At 50.6% G+C, this 14,066-nt stretch overlaps 1 protein-coding gene across 1 annotated transcript in view; it reads right to left on the reverse strand.

Annotated features, from left to right (window-relative positions):
• Positions 1-14,066, reverse strand: part of col11a1a (collagen, type XI, alpha 1a) — a 443,284-nt gene that overhangs the window by 97,462 nt on the left and 331,756 nt on the right. The window contains exons 42-43 of the mRNA XM_080195067.1: positions 6,399-6,506; positions 688-795 (exon numbers count right to left, since the gene is read on the reverse strand). Coding sequence (XP_080051193.1) covers positions 688-795; positions 6,399-6,506 — 216 coding nt within the window. The remainder of the gene's footprint in view (positions 1-687; positions 796-6,398; positions 6,507-14,066) is intronic.

Below are 14,066 nucleotides of genomic sequence, written 5' to 3' on the forward strand. Positions count from 1 at the left end.
TTGAATTAAGGGGTTAAGATGGACAGCAGGCATCAGCAGTTACCAGCTTCCAGTGGGCTCTCTGCCCCATCATGGACTGGCCTGGTATTTCCTGAACTTCAGCACATTTAAGGTGTTTGAAATAATAAAAGAATGTAATAGGGTCAATAGAAACTACACTCTTAGGTTGTTATTGGCTATTTATGGGCACCTCACAGCACCATGGGCCCGGGTTCGATTCCCGGCTCGGGTCACTGTCTGTGTGGAGTCTTCACGTTCTCCCCTCTGTGTCTGCGTGGGTTTCCTCCGAGTGCTCCGGCTTCCTCCCACACTCCACAGATGTGCAGGTTTGGTTGATTGGCCTTGATAAATTGCCCCTTACTGTCAGGGGGATTAGTTAGGGTAATATGTGGGGTTGAAGGGATAGGGCCTTATTGCTGGTGTAGGGCCCAATGGCTGCAGGGATCCTATGATTGAGGGATGTGGAGAAAGACAGGGAGAGACATTCTGATTGGCCACTGCCTCACTGACTGGCATTCTTCTGATCCCATCATCCTATAACTGGTTAAACGGGTTTGAAGGGCTGAATGGCCTCCTTTAGTTCCTTCACTACACAGATTACAGCCGTTCACCATTATCTTCTCAAGGGGCAATCCAGCTCCCATCACAAGGACAGAAGTGGAACAGGAACAATAAACACTCACTCACCTTGTCACCATCTTCCCCTGGAGGTCCCTGTGGGCCAGCAGGACCAGGCAAACCAACTGGCCCCTGAACTCCATCCCGACCAGCCGGACCCTGAGGTCCTTTCTCTCCCTGGAAGGTTACAGAGAGGTCAAGTCAAACACAGCTCGTGGACATACAAACACTCTCCCGCGTACAGTTTAAGCAGTTACAAGTTCACCGTCACTAAAATCTGCAGTCGGAAAGTCAAACTGATCCAATGATTTGACCAATGGGAGTGGACTATTTTGGTGTTAATTCAGTTTCCCGAGTCTAATTTAAGATGGAAAATGCAAATATGTAAAACACCTGGTGAATTCAGAGTTCTGATTTGTTGATAATGTGAGATTGAAAGGTTTATGTGATTGGGGAAGTTACTAAACTCTGAAGAAGTTGTTAATCGAATAATGGAGAGAGAAATCTGACTGTATGGAGTTAGAAAGAGTAGAAAAGGCATGAAGACAATTAAAATAGAAAGGGAGTGAATCATTGATAAGCAAATCACACTTAATTAGGATAAAGCCCTGGCTCGGGATTGGGTTCACAAATATCAGAGAAAGAGGAGATAGCTGATTCTCGATTATATTTTAGAATTTAGCTCCAAACTAGACTCATTCCTTTGCAGATAAAGGTGGAATATCCAAAAGACTGCAGTCCGAGTAACAAAGGGAATCAAAGGAAACTCCAAAATCAGGGAGAAATCACATAATTTATCAGGAAGATTATGGAATTTACAGGAATGTGGGAAGCACTGACAAAAGATGCGCAAGTGTCGAACTGAATGTGGAAACATTTCATCAATAAAGAATGTGCATTCGAAATGTCGATGAGAAGGGAAATAGTTAAAATATTAACTGGAGTAAATCTAACTCAGAAAGAAAGTGGAGGTGAAAGTGACACTAAAACAGGAGGGAGGTTAAGGACTGGATACAAACGGTAGAGAATGTTCTGAAAAACTGATGATGAGTGCTGGAATATGAAACAAAAACAGAAAATGCTGGAAAATCTCAGCAGGTCTGACAGCCTCTGTGGAGAGAGAATAGAGCCAATGTTTTGAGTCTGGGTGACTCTGTCAGGGCTAAGATCAAAGGAAATCAGAAAAGGTTTATACCGAGAGGGTGGGGATGGGTGCTGGACAAAGGGAATGTAAATGAGGACAAATAAGGCTGAGAGAAGGGCTAAAAATATCAAATAAGTGATCAGAATGTGAGAAATAGCAGAGGCATTACAGGGTGGCACAGTGATTAGCACGGCTGCTTCATAGCGCCAGGGACTCGGGTTCAATTCCCGGCTTGGGTCACTGTCTGTGTGGAGTCTGCATGTTCTCCCCATGTCAGCGTGGGTTTCCTCCGGGTGCTCCTGTTTTCTCCCAGATGCGCTGGCTAGATGCATTGGCTGTGCTAAGTTCTCCCTCAGTGTAACCTGAACAGGTGCCGGAGTGTGGGGACTAGGGGATTTTCACAGTAACTTCACTGCAGTGTTAATGTAAGCCGATTGTGAAACTATAGTGGAGAGAGTAACAGTTAAAGTTTGAAGGACCTGTCCTTAGAAGAGCTTCCCTGACCTGAATCGTGGAACTCTGTCTCTGCACAGACACTGTCAGACCTGCTGAGTATTTCCAGCATTTTCTGTTTTTATTTTACTGGAAATCTCAAGGCGCACTTTCACTTGGAAAGAAAAGGATTGTTTTCATTGGAGTTTAGAAGAATCGGGGGGACCTCAGAGAAACCAATCAAATTCTAACAGAACTCGACAGGGTAGGTGCAGGAAGGGCGTTCCCAATGGCGGGGGATGCGGGAACGGAATCCAGAAACAGGGATCACAGGCTGAGGATTCACACCATTTAAGACGGAGGTGAGGAGACATTTCTTCACCCAAAGAGTGGTGAGCCTGTGGAATTCATTACCACAGGAAATAGTTGAGGCCAAAACATTGTATGTTTTTAAGAAGGAATTCAATATATATATAGCACTTGGGGATAAAGAGCCGAGGGATATGGTGGGGAAGGGTTTAGGATATTGAACTTGATGATCAGCTGTGATCAAAATGAATGGTGGAAAAGGTTTGAAGGGCTGAATGGCCTCCTTCTGCTTCTTGTTCTATGTTTCTACGAATGGCTCGAGTTGTGGGTTTGTTAAAGTCAAACTGAGTGTGATTAACTTGATTGAATTTTTTGATGAGATAATAGAGAAATTCTGGGTTATGGGCCCAGTGCTGGCAGATGGGAACAGGTGGGAGTTCAGGTATTTCTAGTGTGTTAGTGTGGGCTTGATGGGCCAAAGGGCCACTTCTGCACTGTAGGATACTATGACGAAGATGGTTGCAGTTCTATAAATAGAAACCAAGAAGGTGTTTGAGCCCCACGGGAGGCTCATTGAGGAGATGGAGGTTCATTGTACTGGGGGGAGGATGGCCAGATTTTAATATCTTCCTAAGGTTTTCTCCCCCGCAACAGCCCGCACCCCCTCCCCACCCCGTTGTTTGGGGGCTCAGCCTGTCCTTGTTCTGCTGGATTAGCCTCAGCTATTTAACATCGAGGGTTCCGTGGTTCCACCGGTGGGAGCAGTGTTCAGTTTTGGGATTGCACGAGGAACTTACAGGATTGAGGAGCAAAGTGTGGGAGTGAGTGGAACGACAAAGAGGCACAATTTGCCAAACAGCCTCTTTTGGTGACGTTGGTTCCTTTGGTTCACAGACGGCTGTGGGAAAATACAAGAAACGCCAACTCCCATTCCATCCGGATTGTCCGAATGGGTCACATGACCCTCCCAGAGATTAACCCTTGAGTTGCTCACTACCACTCTGAGATAGACAGATTTGTAATCAGTGAGGGAGCTGAGGGGTGCGGGGGTAAGTGGAGTTGAGAATTATCACATCAAATCAGTCATCATCACATTAAATGTTGGAGCAGAGTCGATGGACCAAATGGCCTACTTCTATTCTGGTGTCCCATGGTCTGTGTTGGAAGGGCACAAACATCTGGGAAAAGAGTGTAAATGGATTTGAGGGTTTTACAAACTCCTGGGCCAGAGTAAATCGCTATAAAACCAGAACAAGACAAGAAACCACTGGTGTTCATTTGTGGAGGGTTAGAATTGACATGAAGTTATAACCAGCCGGTGGATCGTTCCGCTCTCCTTCTCCAGTCACTGGAGGTGTGAAAATAATGAGAACACAGCTGGCAGGATATAATTATCAGAAAACACTGACAAGAGGGTTCACTTCACCAGAAAAGAGAAAGTGAAAGAAGTCTTTAGGACCACAAAGGTTTGATAGGGAGATATAGAGAAAATGATTTCGGAATCATGAACAGTAAATATTCTATAATCAATCTAGCATGGGGAGAATGTGGGACTCACTCCCACGGGGAGTGGGGAGAATGTGGGACTCGCTCCCACGGGGAGTGGGGAGAATGCGGGACTCGCTCCCACGGGGAGTGGGAGAATGCAGGACTCACTCCCACGGGGAGTGGGGAGAATACGGGACTCACTCCCACAGGGAGTGGTTGAGGTGAATTGTATCGATGTATTAAAAGGGGGAAACTGGATAAACAGAGAAGGAGAAAAGCATCGAAGGAAGGTTGATGGACTGCTGGGGAAAGGGGCGATGAGGGAGAGGGTGATGGGGATGGGAAAGGGGGTGATGGGGAAGGGGGAGATGGGGGAAGGGGGCGATGGGGGAAGGGGGTGTTGGGGGAAGGGGCTGTTGGGGGAAGGGGGCAGTGGGGGAAGGGGGTGTTGGGGGAAGGGGGTGTTGGGGGAAGGGGGTGATGGGGGAAGGGGGTGTTGGGGGAAGGGGGTGATGTGGGAAGGGGGTGTTGGGGGAAGGGGGTGTTGGGGGAAGGGGGTGATGTGGGAAGGGGGTGTTGGGGGAAGGGGGCGATGGGGGAAGGGGGTGTTGGGGGAAGGGGGCGATGGGGGAAGGGGGCGATGGGGGAAGGGGGCGATGGGGGAAGGGGGCGATGGGGGAAGGGGGCGATGGGGGAAGGGGGCGATGGGGGAAGGGGGCGATGGGGGAAGGGGGTGATGGGGGAAGGGGGTGTTGGGGGAAGGGGTGATGTGGGAAGGGGGTGTTGGGGGAAGGGGGTGTTGGGGGGAAGGGGGTGATGTGGGAAGGGGGTGTTGGGGGAAGGGGGCGATGGGGGAAGGGGGTGATGGGGGAAGGGGGCGATGGGGGAAGGGGGCAATGGGGGAAGGGGGTGATGTGGGAAGGGGGTGATGTGGGAAGGGGGTGTTGGGGGAAGGGGGCAATGGGGGAAGGGGGTGATGTGGGAAGGGGGTGTTGGGGGAAGGGGGTGATGTGGGAAGGGGGTGTTGGGGGAAGGGGGTGTTGGGGGAAGGGGGTGATGTGGGAAGGGGGTGTTGGGGGAAGGGGGCGATGGGGGAAGGGGGCAATGGGGGAAGGGGGTGTTGGGGAAGGGGGCAATGGGGGAAGGGGGCGATGGGGGAAGGGGGTGATGGGGAAGGGGGTGTTGGGGGAAGGGGGTGATGTGGGAAGGGGGTGATGGGGGAAGGGGGTGTTGGGGAAGGGGGTGATGGTGGAAGGGGGGTTGGGGGAAGGGGGTGTTGGGGGAAGGGGGTGATGTGGGAAGGGGGTGTTGGGGGAAGGGGGCGATGGGGGAAGGGGGCGATGGGGGAAGGGGGTGATGGGGGAAGGGGGTGTTGGGGGAAGGGGGCGATGGGGGAAGGGGGCGATGGGGGGAAGGGGGTGATGGGGGAAGGGGGCGATGGGGGAAGGGGGCAATGGGGGAAGGGGGTGATGTGGGAAGGGGGTGTTGGGGGAAGGGGGCAATGGGGGAAGGGGGTGATGTGGGAAGGGGGTGTTGGGGGAAGGGGGTGATGTGGGAAGGGGGTGTTGGGGGAAGGGGGTGTTGGGGGAAGGGGGTGATGTGGGAAGGGGGTGTTGGGGGAAGGGGGTGATGTGGGAAGGGGGTGTTGGGGAAGGGGGCGATGGGGGAAGGGGGCAATGGGGGAAGGGGGTGTTGGGGGAAGGGGGCGATGGGGGAAGGGGGCGATGGGGGAAGGGGGTGATGGGGGAAGGGGTGTTGGGGGAAGGGGTGATGTGGGAAGGGGGTGTTGGGGGAAGGGGGTGTTGGGGGAAGGGGGTGATGTGGGAAGGGGGTGATGTGGGAAGGGGGTGTTGGGGGAAGGGGGCGATGGGGGAAGGGGGCAATGGGGGAAGGGGGTGATGGGGGAAGGGGTGTTGGGGGAAGGGGCGATGGGGGAAGGGGGCGATGGGGGAAGGGGTGATGGGGGAAGGGGGCGATGGGGGAAGGGGGCAATGGGGGAAGGGGGCGATGTGGGAAGGGGGTGTTGGGGGAAGGGGGCGATGGGGGAAGGGGGCGATGGGGGAAGGGGGTGATGGGGGAAGGGGGCGATGGGGGAAGGGGGCGATGGGGAAGGGGGTGATGTGGGAAGGGGGTGTTGGGGGAAGGGGGTGATGTGGGAAGGGGGTGTTGGGGGAAGGGGGTGTTGGGGGAAGGGGGCGATGGGGGAAGGGGCTACGGGGGAAGGGAACTATGGGGGAAGGGGGTGAAGGAGGAAGGGGGCGATGGGGGAAGGGGGCGATGGGGGAAGGGGGCGATGGGGGAAGGGGGCGATGGGGGGAAGTTGGGTCGATGGTGACGAGTGGTTGGCTAGTTTCTTTGTGATTTTGGTTTGACCATTTCTATAACTCAATGATTGGTTGATACTTACAGGAGCCCCTTTCTCTCCAGCAGGACCCAGACCACCTTGAGGTCCAGGACGACCAGGTAGACCAATAGGACCAGCAGGTCCAGCAGATCCTCGTTCACCAGGTGATCCCTAAAAAGATCAACCAATCAGTTAACAAATCACTGGTAATGATCACCACTGGCCTGGAGGGTTGTGTTGGGATTGGTTGGGTTGGGTTGGGATTGGTTGGGTTGGGTTATGGTTTAGTCAGACAGAGTTACTCATTAACCTGATGAAGCTCACGCACTGAATGAAGGGGCAGCACTCCGAAAGCTCATGAACTTTAACCTGGTGTCGTGAGACTTCTAACTCATTAATCTGACCATGGGCAAAACAGTACAACCAATCCAACCACAGCCCAATCCAATCCAACCAATCCAACAACAACCTCACTCAATCCAGCCAATCAAACCACAACCCAACCCAATCCAACCAATCCCAGTGAACCCCAACCCATCTCAAAACTGCACACAGCAATTTAACACATCCTGAACCGAAGCCCCAGTCCACCCAGACCCCACCCGATATACCCCCACCCCCCCCACACCCACCCCCACCCCAACCAGACCCCACCCCACCCCACCATCCCCACCCCAACAAGACCCCACCTCACCGCACCATCCCCACCCCAACCAGACCCCACCCCCACCCCAACCAGACCCACCCCACCATCCCCACCCAACCAGACCCCACCCCCACCCCAACCAGACCCCACCCCACCATCCCCACCCCAACCAGACCCCACCCCACCCACCATCCCCACCCCAACTAGACCCCACCCCACCACCCCCACCCCAGCCAGACCCCACCCCACCTAGACCCTACCCCACCACCCCCACCCCTACCCCAACTAGACCCCACCCCACCACCCCCACCCCAACCAGACCCCACCCCACCATCCCCGCCCCAACCAGACCCGACGCCACCCAGTCACCATCCAATATGTCACCACCTGAAGGTGGTGGGAATAATGAATGCGCTGCCTGAGGGTGGTGGAGGCAGAGACTCTCACATCATTTAAGAAGCATCGGGACCAGCACTGAAATCGCACAATATGTTACAGATCGAGTATCAATGGTATTTGATGTTTGGCATTGACATTATGGACTGAAGGGCCTGTTTCTGTGCTGTGTGACTACAGGGAGTGGAACGCAATCAGAGGTTCCCGATACACACAGCAGCGGAAATCACTCACACTTCCCGTCTTTCACCGAACTTGGTCTTTCAGAGCAGAAAATTCCACTCCGGAATCAGGATGATGTTGAACAAGGCAAGCTTCATAAAGAGAGGCTTTTCATCAGGGAGTGGAGAACAACTCGACTCTGACAAAGCTCTTCCTTCATGTCTGCTCTGTTTAACCCCGGACAAGAAACTTATAATGTATTAAAGCACTAATCGAGAGGGAAATTTACTTTTAAATACAGAGTAAAGCTCCCTCTACACTGTCCCCCATCAAACACTCCCAGGACAGGTACAGCATGGGGTTAGATACAGAGTAAAGCTCCCTCGACACTGTCCCCCCCATCAAACACTCCCAGGACAGGTACAGCACGGGGTTAGATACAGAGTAAAGCTCCCTCTACACTGTCCCCATCAAACACTCCCAGGACAGGTACAGCACGGGGTTATACACAGAGTACATAGAACATAGAACATAGAACATTACAGCGCAGAACAAGCCCTTTGGCCCACGATGTTGCGCCGACCAGTTACAAAAACAATGACCCACTAGCCTATACCAATCCCTTTTCGTCCATAAACCTATCCAGAGATCTCTTAAACGCCCCCAAACTAGGCGCATTTACAACTGCAGCAGGCAGGGCATTCCAATCCCTCACCACCCTCTGGGTAAAGAACCTACCCCTGACATCAGTCCTAAAACTACCCCCCCTTAATTTAAAGCCATGCCCCCTCGTGCTAGCTTTCTCCATCCGAGGAAAAAGGCTATCACTATCCACCCTATCTAAACCTCTAATCATCTTATATGTTTCAATAAGATCCCCTCTTAGCCGCCTTCTTTCCAACGAAAACAACCCTAAATCCCTCAGTCTCTCCTCATAGGACCTCCCCTCCATACCAGGCAACATCCTAGTAAACCTCCTCTGCACCCTCTCCAAAGCCTCCACATCCTTCTTGTAATGTGGGGACCAGAACTGCACATAGTACTCCAAGTGCGGCCGCACCAGAGTAGTGTACAGTTGCAACATGACGCTGCGACTCCTAAATTCAATCCCCCTACCAATAAACGCCAAGACACCGTATGCCTTCTTAACAACCTTATCTACTTGATTCCCAACTTTCAGGGATCTATGTACACATACACCTAGATCCCTCTGTTTATCCACACTATTCAAAGTCCTCCCGTTAGCCCTACACTCGACACATCTGTTGCTCCTACCAAAGTGAATTACCTCACACTTCTCCGCATTAAATTCCATCCGCCACCTCTCAGCCCAGCTCTGCAACCTGTCTAAGTCTCCCTGCAGACTATGACACCCTTCCTCACAATCTACCACATCTCCGACTTTGGTGTCATCAGCAAATTTACTAATCCACCCAACTATACCCTCATCCAGGTCATTAATAAAGATTACAAACAACAGTGGCCCCAAAACAGATCCCTGAGGCACACCACTCGTAACCGAACTCCATGATGAATATTTACCATCAACCACCACCCTCTGTCTCCTGTCTGATAGCCAATTCCTGATCCAACTTCTTAGATTACCCACAATCCCATACATCTGCATTTTCTGCAGAAGCCTACCATGGTGAACCTTATCGAACACCTTACTAAAATCCATATATACCACGTCAACTGTCTTGCCCCCATCCACCTCTTTGGTCACCTTCTCAAAAAACTCAATAAGGTTAGTAAGGCACAACCTACCCGCTACAAAACCATGCTGACTATTTCTAATCAATTCATTACACTCCAAATAACTATAAATCCTATCCCTAATAATTTTTTCTAAAACCTTGCCCACAACAGAAGTAAGACTCACCGGTCTATAATTCCCGGCAAAGTCTCTGTTCCCCTTCTTAAACAATGGGACAACATTCGCTATCCTCCAATCCTCCGGGACTATACCAGAGACCAATGACGACCTGAAGATCAGAGCCAGAGGCTCTGCAATCACCTCTCTAGCCTCCCAGAGAATCCTAGGGTAGATCCCATCCGGACCAGGGGACTTATCTATTTTCAGCCCCTCAAGAATATCCAGCACAGAATATCCAGAGTAAAGCTCCCTCTACACTGTCCCCCCATCAAACACTCCCAGGACAGGTACAGCACGGGGTTAGATACAGAGTAGAGCTCCCTCTACACTGTCCCCCATCAAACACTCCCAGGACAGGTACAGCACGGGGTTAGGTACAGAATAAAGCTCCCTCTACACTGTCCCCCCATCAAACACTCCCAGGACAGGTACAGCATGGGGTTAGGTACAGAGTAAAGCTCCCTTTACACTGTCCCCTCATCAAACACTCCTAGGACAGGTACAGCATGGGGTTAGATACAGAGTAAAGCTCCTTGAACAACATCTTCTATCAAACACTCCCAGGACCTTGTATTTCCTTTATTCCAACACTGACTACTCTTTGAAATATGCTTTTCTGACTGTGAAGGTTTGGGATGTCCTTTGACTGTGAAAGGTGCTCGTGAAATGCACATCTTTCTCCTGTGTGAATTCACCAGTCCCTGAGTGTCAATGTGCTGTTTCGGCAGTTTATTTTCTGATGATATTAATCACAACCAGAGCAATTAGGAATGATACAGATCAATAAATGTGCTCTAATATTTGTACTATGGTGTATTAGATTATAGATCGCATAGCAGACTACATAATGAGACACATAACCTTCTCTGATATTTAAACAATATTTGATATGTTAACAGTTAATAGAATTTTTTTTTAGAATTCTGTTGAAGTTGCTGTGCCTTATAATAAGTATTTAAATATTATGCAAACACATGCAAATCCACAAGGAATATTTGCTTCTGATGTGCACTTTTGAAATGAAAGTATTTGTCTTCAAGGGGATTTTTTTTGTCTGTTTAATCTTTTCATGTTTCTGAAGGTCAATCGATGTAAATTCTCTGGGTTTTATGCACTGATGCATTCACTGCCTGACATTGAGAACACTTTTAGATATTCATAAAAGGAACAAATTAGCATTTCTGGAATCTTTTCAAAAATACCTGCGGCCCTTTACAGGCTGCTGCTCCAACCCCTCCACAAGCTGCATTACTCTAGTGCCTTTCACCACCGCCTCACGCCCCAAAAGCAGATTACAGCCAACTGAATATTCCTGAAGTATAGCCAGTGGTGTCAGGAAGGGAAATATAGCGACACAGCAAGATCCCACAAACAATGATGTGGGAATCAGTGAATGGGTAAACATTGCTTATTTTGGAAGGGAGAAGAAAAGAACAGAGTATTATTAAAATGGAGAAAAAAAACTGCAGAAAGCTGCAACACAAAGGGACGAGGGGGACTTTAGGCAGGTATTGTGGTTGGTGCAGGCTTAGAGGGCCGAACGTGCTGTACTGGTCTTTGTTCATTGCTCTCTGTCTTGTGCTGGGAACACAGGAAGCCGGTACACAGGTACCACCGGTAATCGGGAAGGATAATGGAATGTTGGCCTTTCTTTCTCCGGGGTTGGAGTGTGAGAATCGGGAATTCTTGCTGCAACTGTACAAGATATCGGTGAGACCACATCTGGATCCTGTGAACAGATTTGATTCCCTTATTTAAGGAAAGATATGGTTGGGATTTTCCAATCGCACTCAACCCGAGATCGGAAAATCCCTGCCCGAGGTCCACTTTTCCTTTGTCTGCCCCTCGCCCACTCCGATTCTGTGATGGGCAGGAGAATTCCGGCAATTATTTCATTGGCGGCAGTTCAGGGAAGGTTCACTGGGATGATCCCCGGTATGGAGGGATTGTTTTATAAGGAAAAGTCAAACAGGTGAGGAATACTAGGAATTTAGAAGCAGAAATGATCTGATTGAAACGTAAAGGGATGTGAAGGGGTTTGACAGGGTAAATAGTGAGAGGATGTTTCCCATCATTGGGAGGGTCCAGGATCAGAGGGCAGAGTCTCAGAATAAAAGGGCAGCAATTTAATACCCAGACGAGAAGGAATTTCTTCTCTCAGAGGGATGAGAGTCTTTGGAACTCCCTGTCACGGGGAGCTGTGTGGGGCAGAGCCCTTGTGTATGTTTAAGACTGGGACAGATTTTTGATCTTAGGGAATTGGGGATTGGGGGAAAGGGCGGGTAAGTGGACAGGAGGAATGTCGGATCAGCCACAATTCCTATTGAACGGTGGAGCAGGCTCGAGGGGCCGAATGGAGATCCGTGGATAGGTTTATGGATGGAAAGGGATTGGTTTAGGTTAGAGGGTCAGTGCTTTTTTAATTGGTTGGCGCAACATCGTGGGCCGAAGGGCCTGTTCTGCGCTGTAATGTTCTATGTTCTATGTTCCTGTCCCTATTTCTCACTGTCCAATGTGACAGTGGTCAGATAATCTGCTTCTGTAATATTGACCAGCGGTCAGTGATTTGATTGTTGGTGTCACAGAGGCTGGAGTACAGGGAGTGGCGACTCCCACAATAATGAACTGGAATTCTGAGGGGGATTTGGAATCGGGGGAGGCAGAGGGGCTGACACTGGGGGTGATTCTCCGGGGCTAAGACCCCCCACCAGGAATCCCGATGGCCCGGCGAATTGGGTGAGGGGGTGAACGCGGGATTCTTGCTGGATGTCCAACGCATTCCGATTCTCCCAGCTGACTGTCCGGTCCAGATCAGGTTCTTCCCAGAGTGGCTGGGAACCTGGTCACTACTGCTTGAAATATATTTAAATATAATCACCAGGTTTGTGAATGGGTGTTCTGGCCCCCTGCTCCTGTGTACTCCCTCCCTGCACCCCCCCCACAACACCCAGTGGGAAATCCAGCGGGAATCAAATCTCCCCCCAGTCCTGACAAGCAGGAGCCAAATGCCGTGGAGATTGAGGAGATAACTACTGCCTCTAACTGCACTCATTTGCCCCTTGGCAGGCCACAGGGGAGGGGTCCCTCTCGGAACCTGGTATTTGTAGAGTATGGGAGTGGTCTCATTGCTGGACATTCTCTTCCTGGATCTTTTCCTGAAAATCACTTCCAGGATGATGCTTTCAGGCAACTTTCAGGTTAAAACCTTTATTATTGCCCGCCTTCTGTAAAACCTTTGAAGTAGCCTAGTCACAATAATATCCATTCCCCGTTGAACACCTGGAGCCTTCAGAATCACAGCCACCCTCCATTCTACTGTAGGGGCTGCCCTTGGGTAATTTCACAAGCTCCAGGTTTAACCAGACCTCTTTGAAGTAGTTTGATTGACAGGGGTTGTCAGTTTCACTGGGCACATCTCTCATAAGCCCCAGGCTCTCTGAAAACTCTTTGAGGCAGTCTGATTGACAGGAACTTTGAATTTCACTCAGGAGATTCCCCTTTTCCAGCTGGATGTTTTTAGTCACAGAATCAATAGCAGCACTGCCACATTAAAACAGTGTCACTGCCGCATAGAAACATAGAAAAACTACAGCACAAACAGGCCCTTCGGCCCACAAGTTGCACCGATCATGTCTCTACCTACTAGGCTTACCTATAACCCTCTATCTTACTAAGCCCCATGAACTCATCCAAAAGTCTCTTAAAAGACCCTATCGAATACATGGCGTGGGCTGCTCTTGGAGGTTCCAGGAGTGGCCTAGTACTTCGTGTCGGTGTGTGTGCTTGATCCTGGACCGGTAGACGGGCGCTGCAACAGCTCGGTGACTATCACTGCTAGCTGTGCAGATACATGGATTTGGGCCTGTGTCTGTGGGAGTTTGCGCATTCTCCCTGTGGTTGCGTGGGTTTCCTCCGGGCGCTCCGGTTTCCTCCCACACCCCAAAGATGTGCTCTTAGGCTGATTGGTTTTACCAAATTGACACTATTCTCCCCTGAATCTGGCTAAGTTAGGGGTTCCATTCGTAGACACGCAGGGTAGAATAGGTGTAGGGTGATGCAGCGGCGTGGGCTCGTTGGGCCGAAGGGCCTGTTTCCCGTGCTGGGTTGTTCTTTGTTCTTTGTTCTTTGAATCCGCCTCCACCACCACCGACGGCAGCCGATTCCACTCACTCACCACCCTCTGAGTGAAAAACTTACCCCTAACATCTCCTCTGTACCTGCTCCCCAGCACCTTAAACCTGTGTCCTCTCGTAGCGACCATTTCAGCCCTGGGAAATAGCCTCCGAGAATCCACCCTATCCATTCCTCTCAACATTTTATAAACCTCTATCAGGTCGCCTCTCAACCTTCGTCTCTCCAGGGAGAAGAGACCTAGCTCCCTCAACCTATCTTCATTAGGCATGCCTCCCAATCCAGGCAACATCCTTGTAAATCTCCTCTGCACCCTCTCAATAGCTTCCACATCCTTCCTGTAGTGAGGCGACCAGAACTGCGCACAGTACTCCGAGTGGGGTCTGACAAGGGTCTTATAAAGTTGCAGCATTACCTCCCGACTCCTAAACTCAATCCCTCGATTGATGAAGGCCAGTACACCATACGCCTTCTTGACCACAGCTTCAACCTGCGAAGCTGATTTAAGCGTCCTATGAAC

Source organism: Carcharhinus amblyrhynchos, chromosome 9, assembly GCF_965287045.1.
Source record: "Carcharhinus amblyrhynchos chromosome 9, sCarAmb.v2.hapA, whole genome shotgun sequence".
Taxonomy (NCBI): domain Eukaryota; kingdom Metazoa; phylum Chordata; class Chondrichthyes; order Carcharhiniformes; family Carcharhinidae; genus Carcharhinus; species Carcharhinus amblyrhynchos.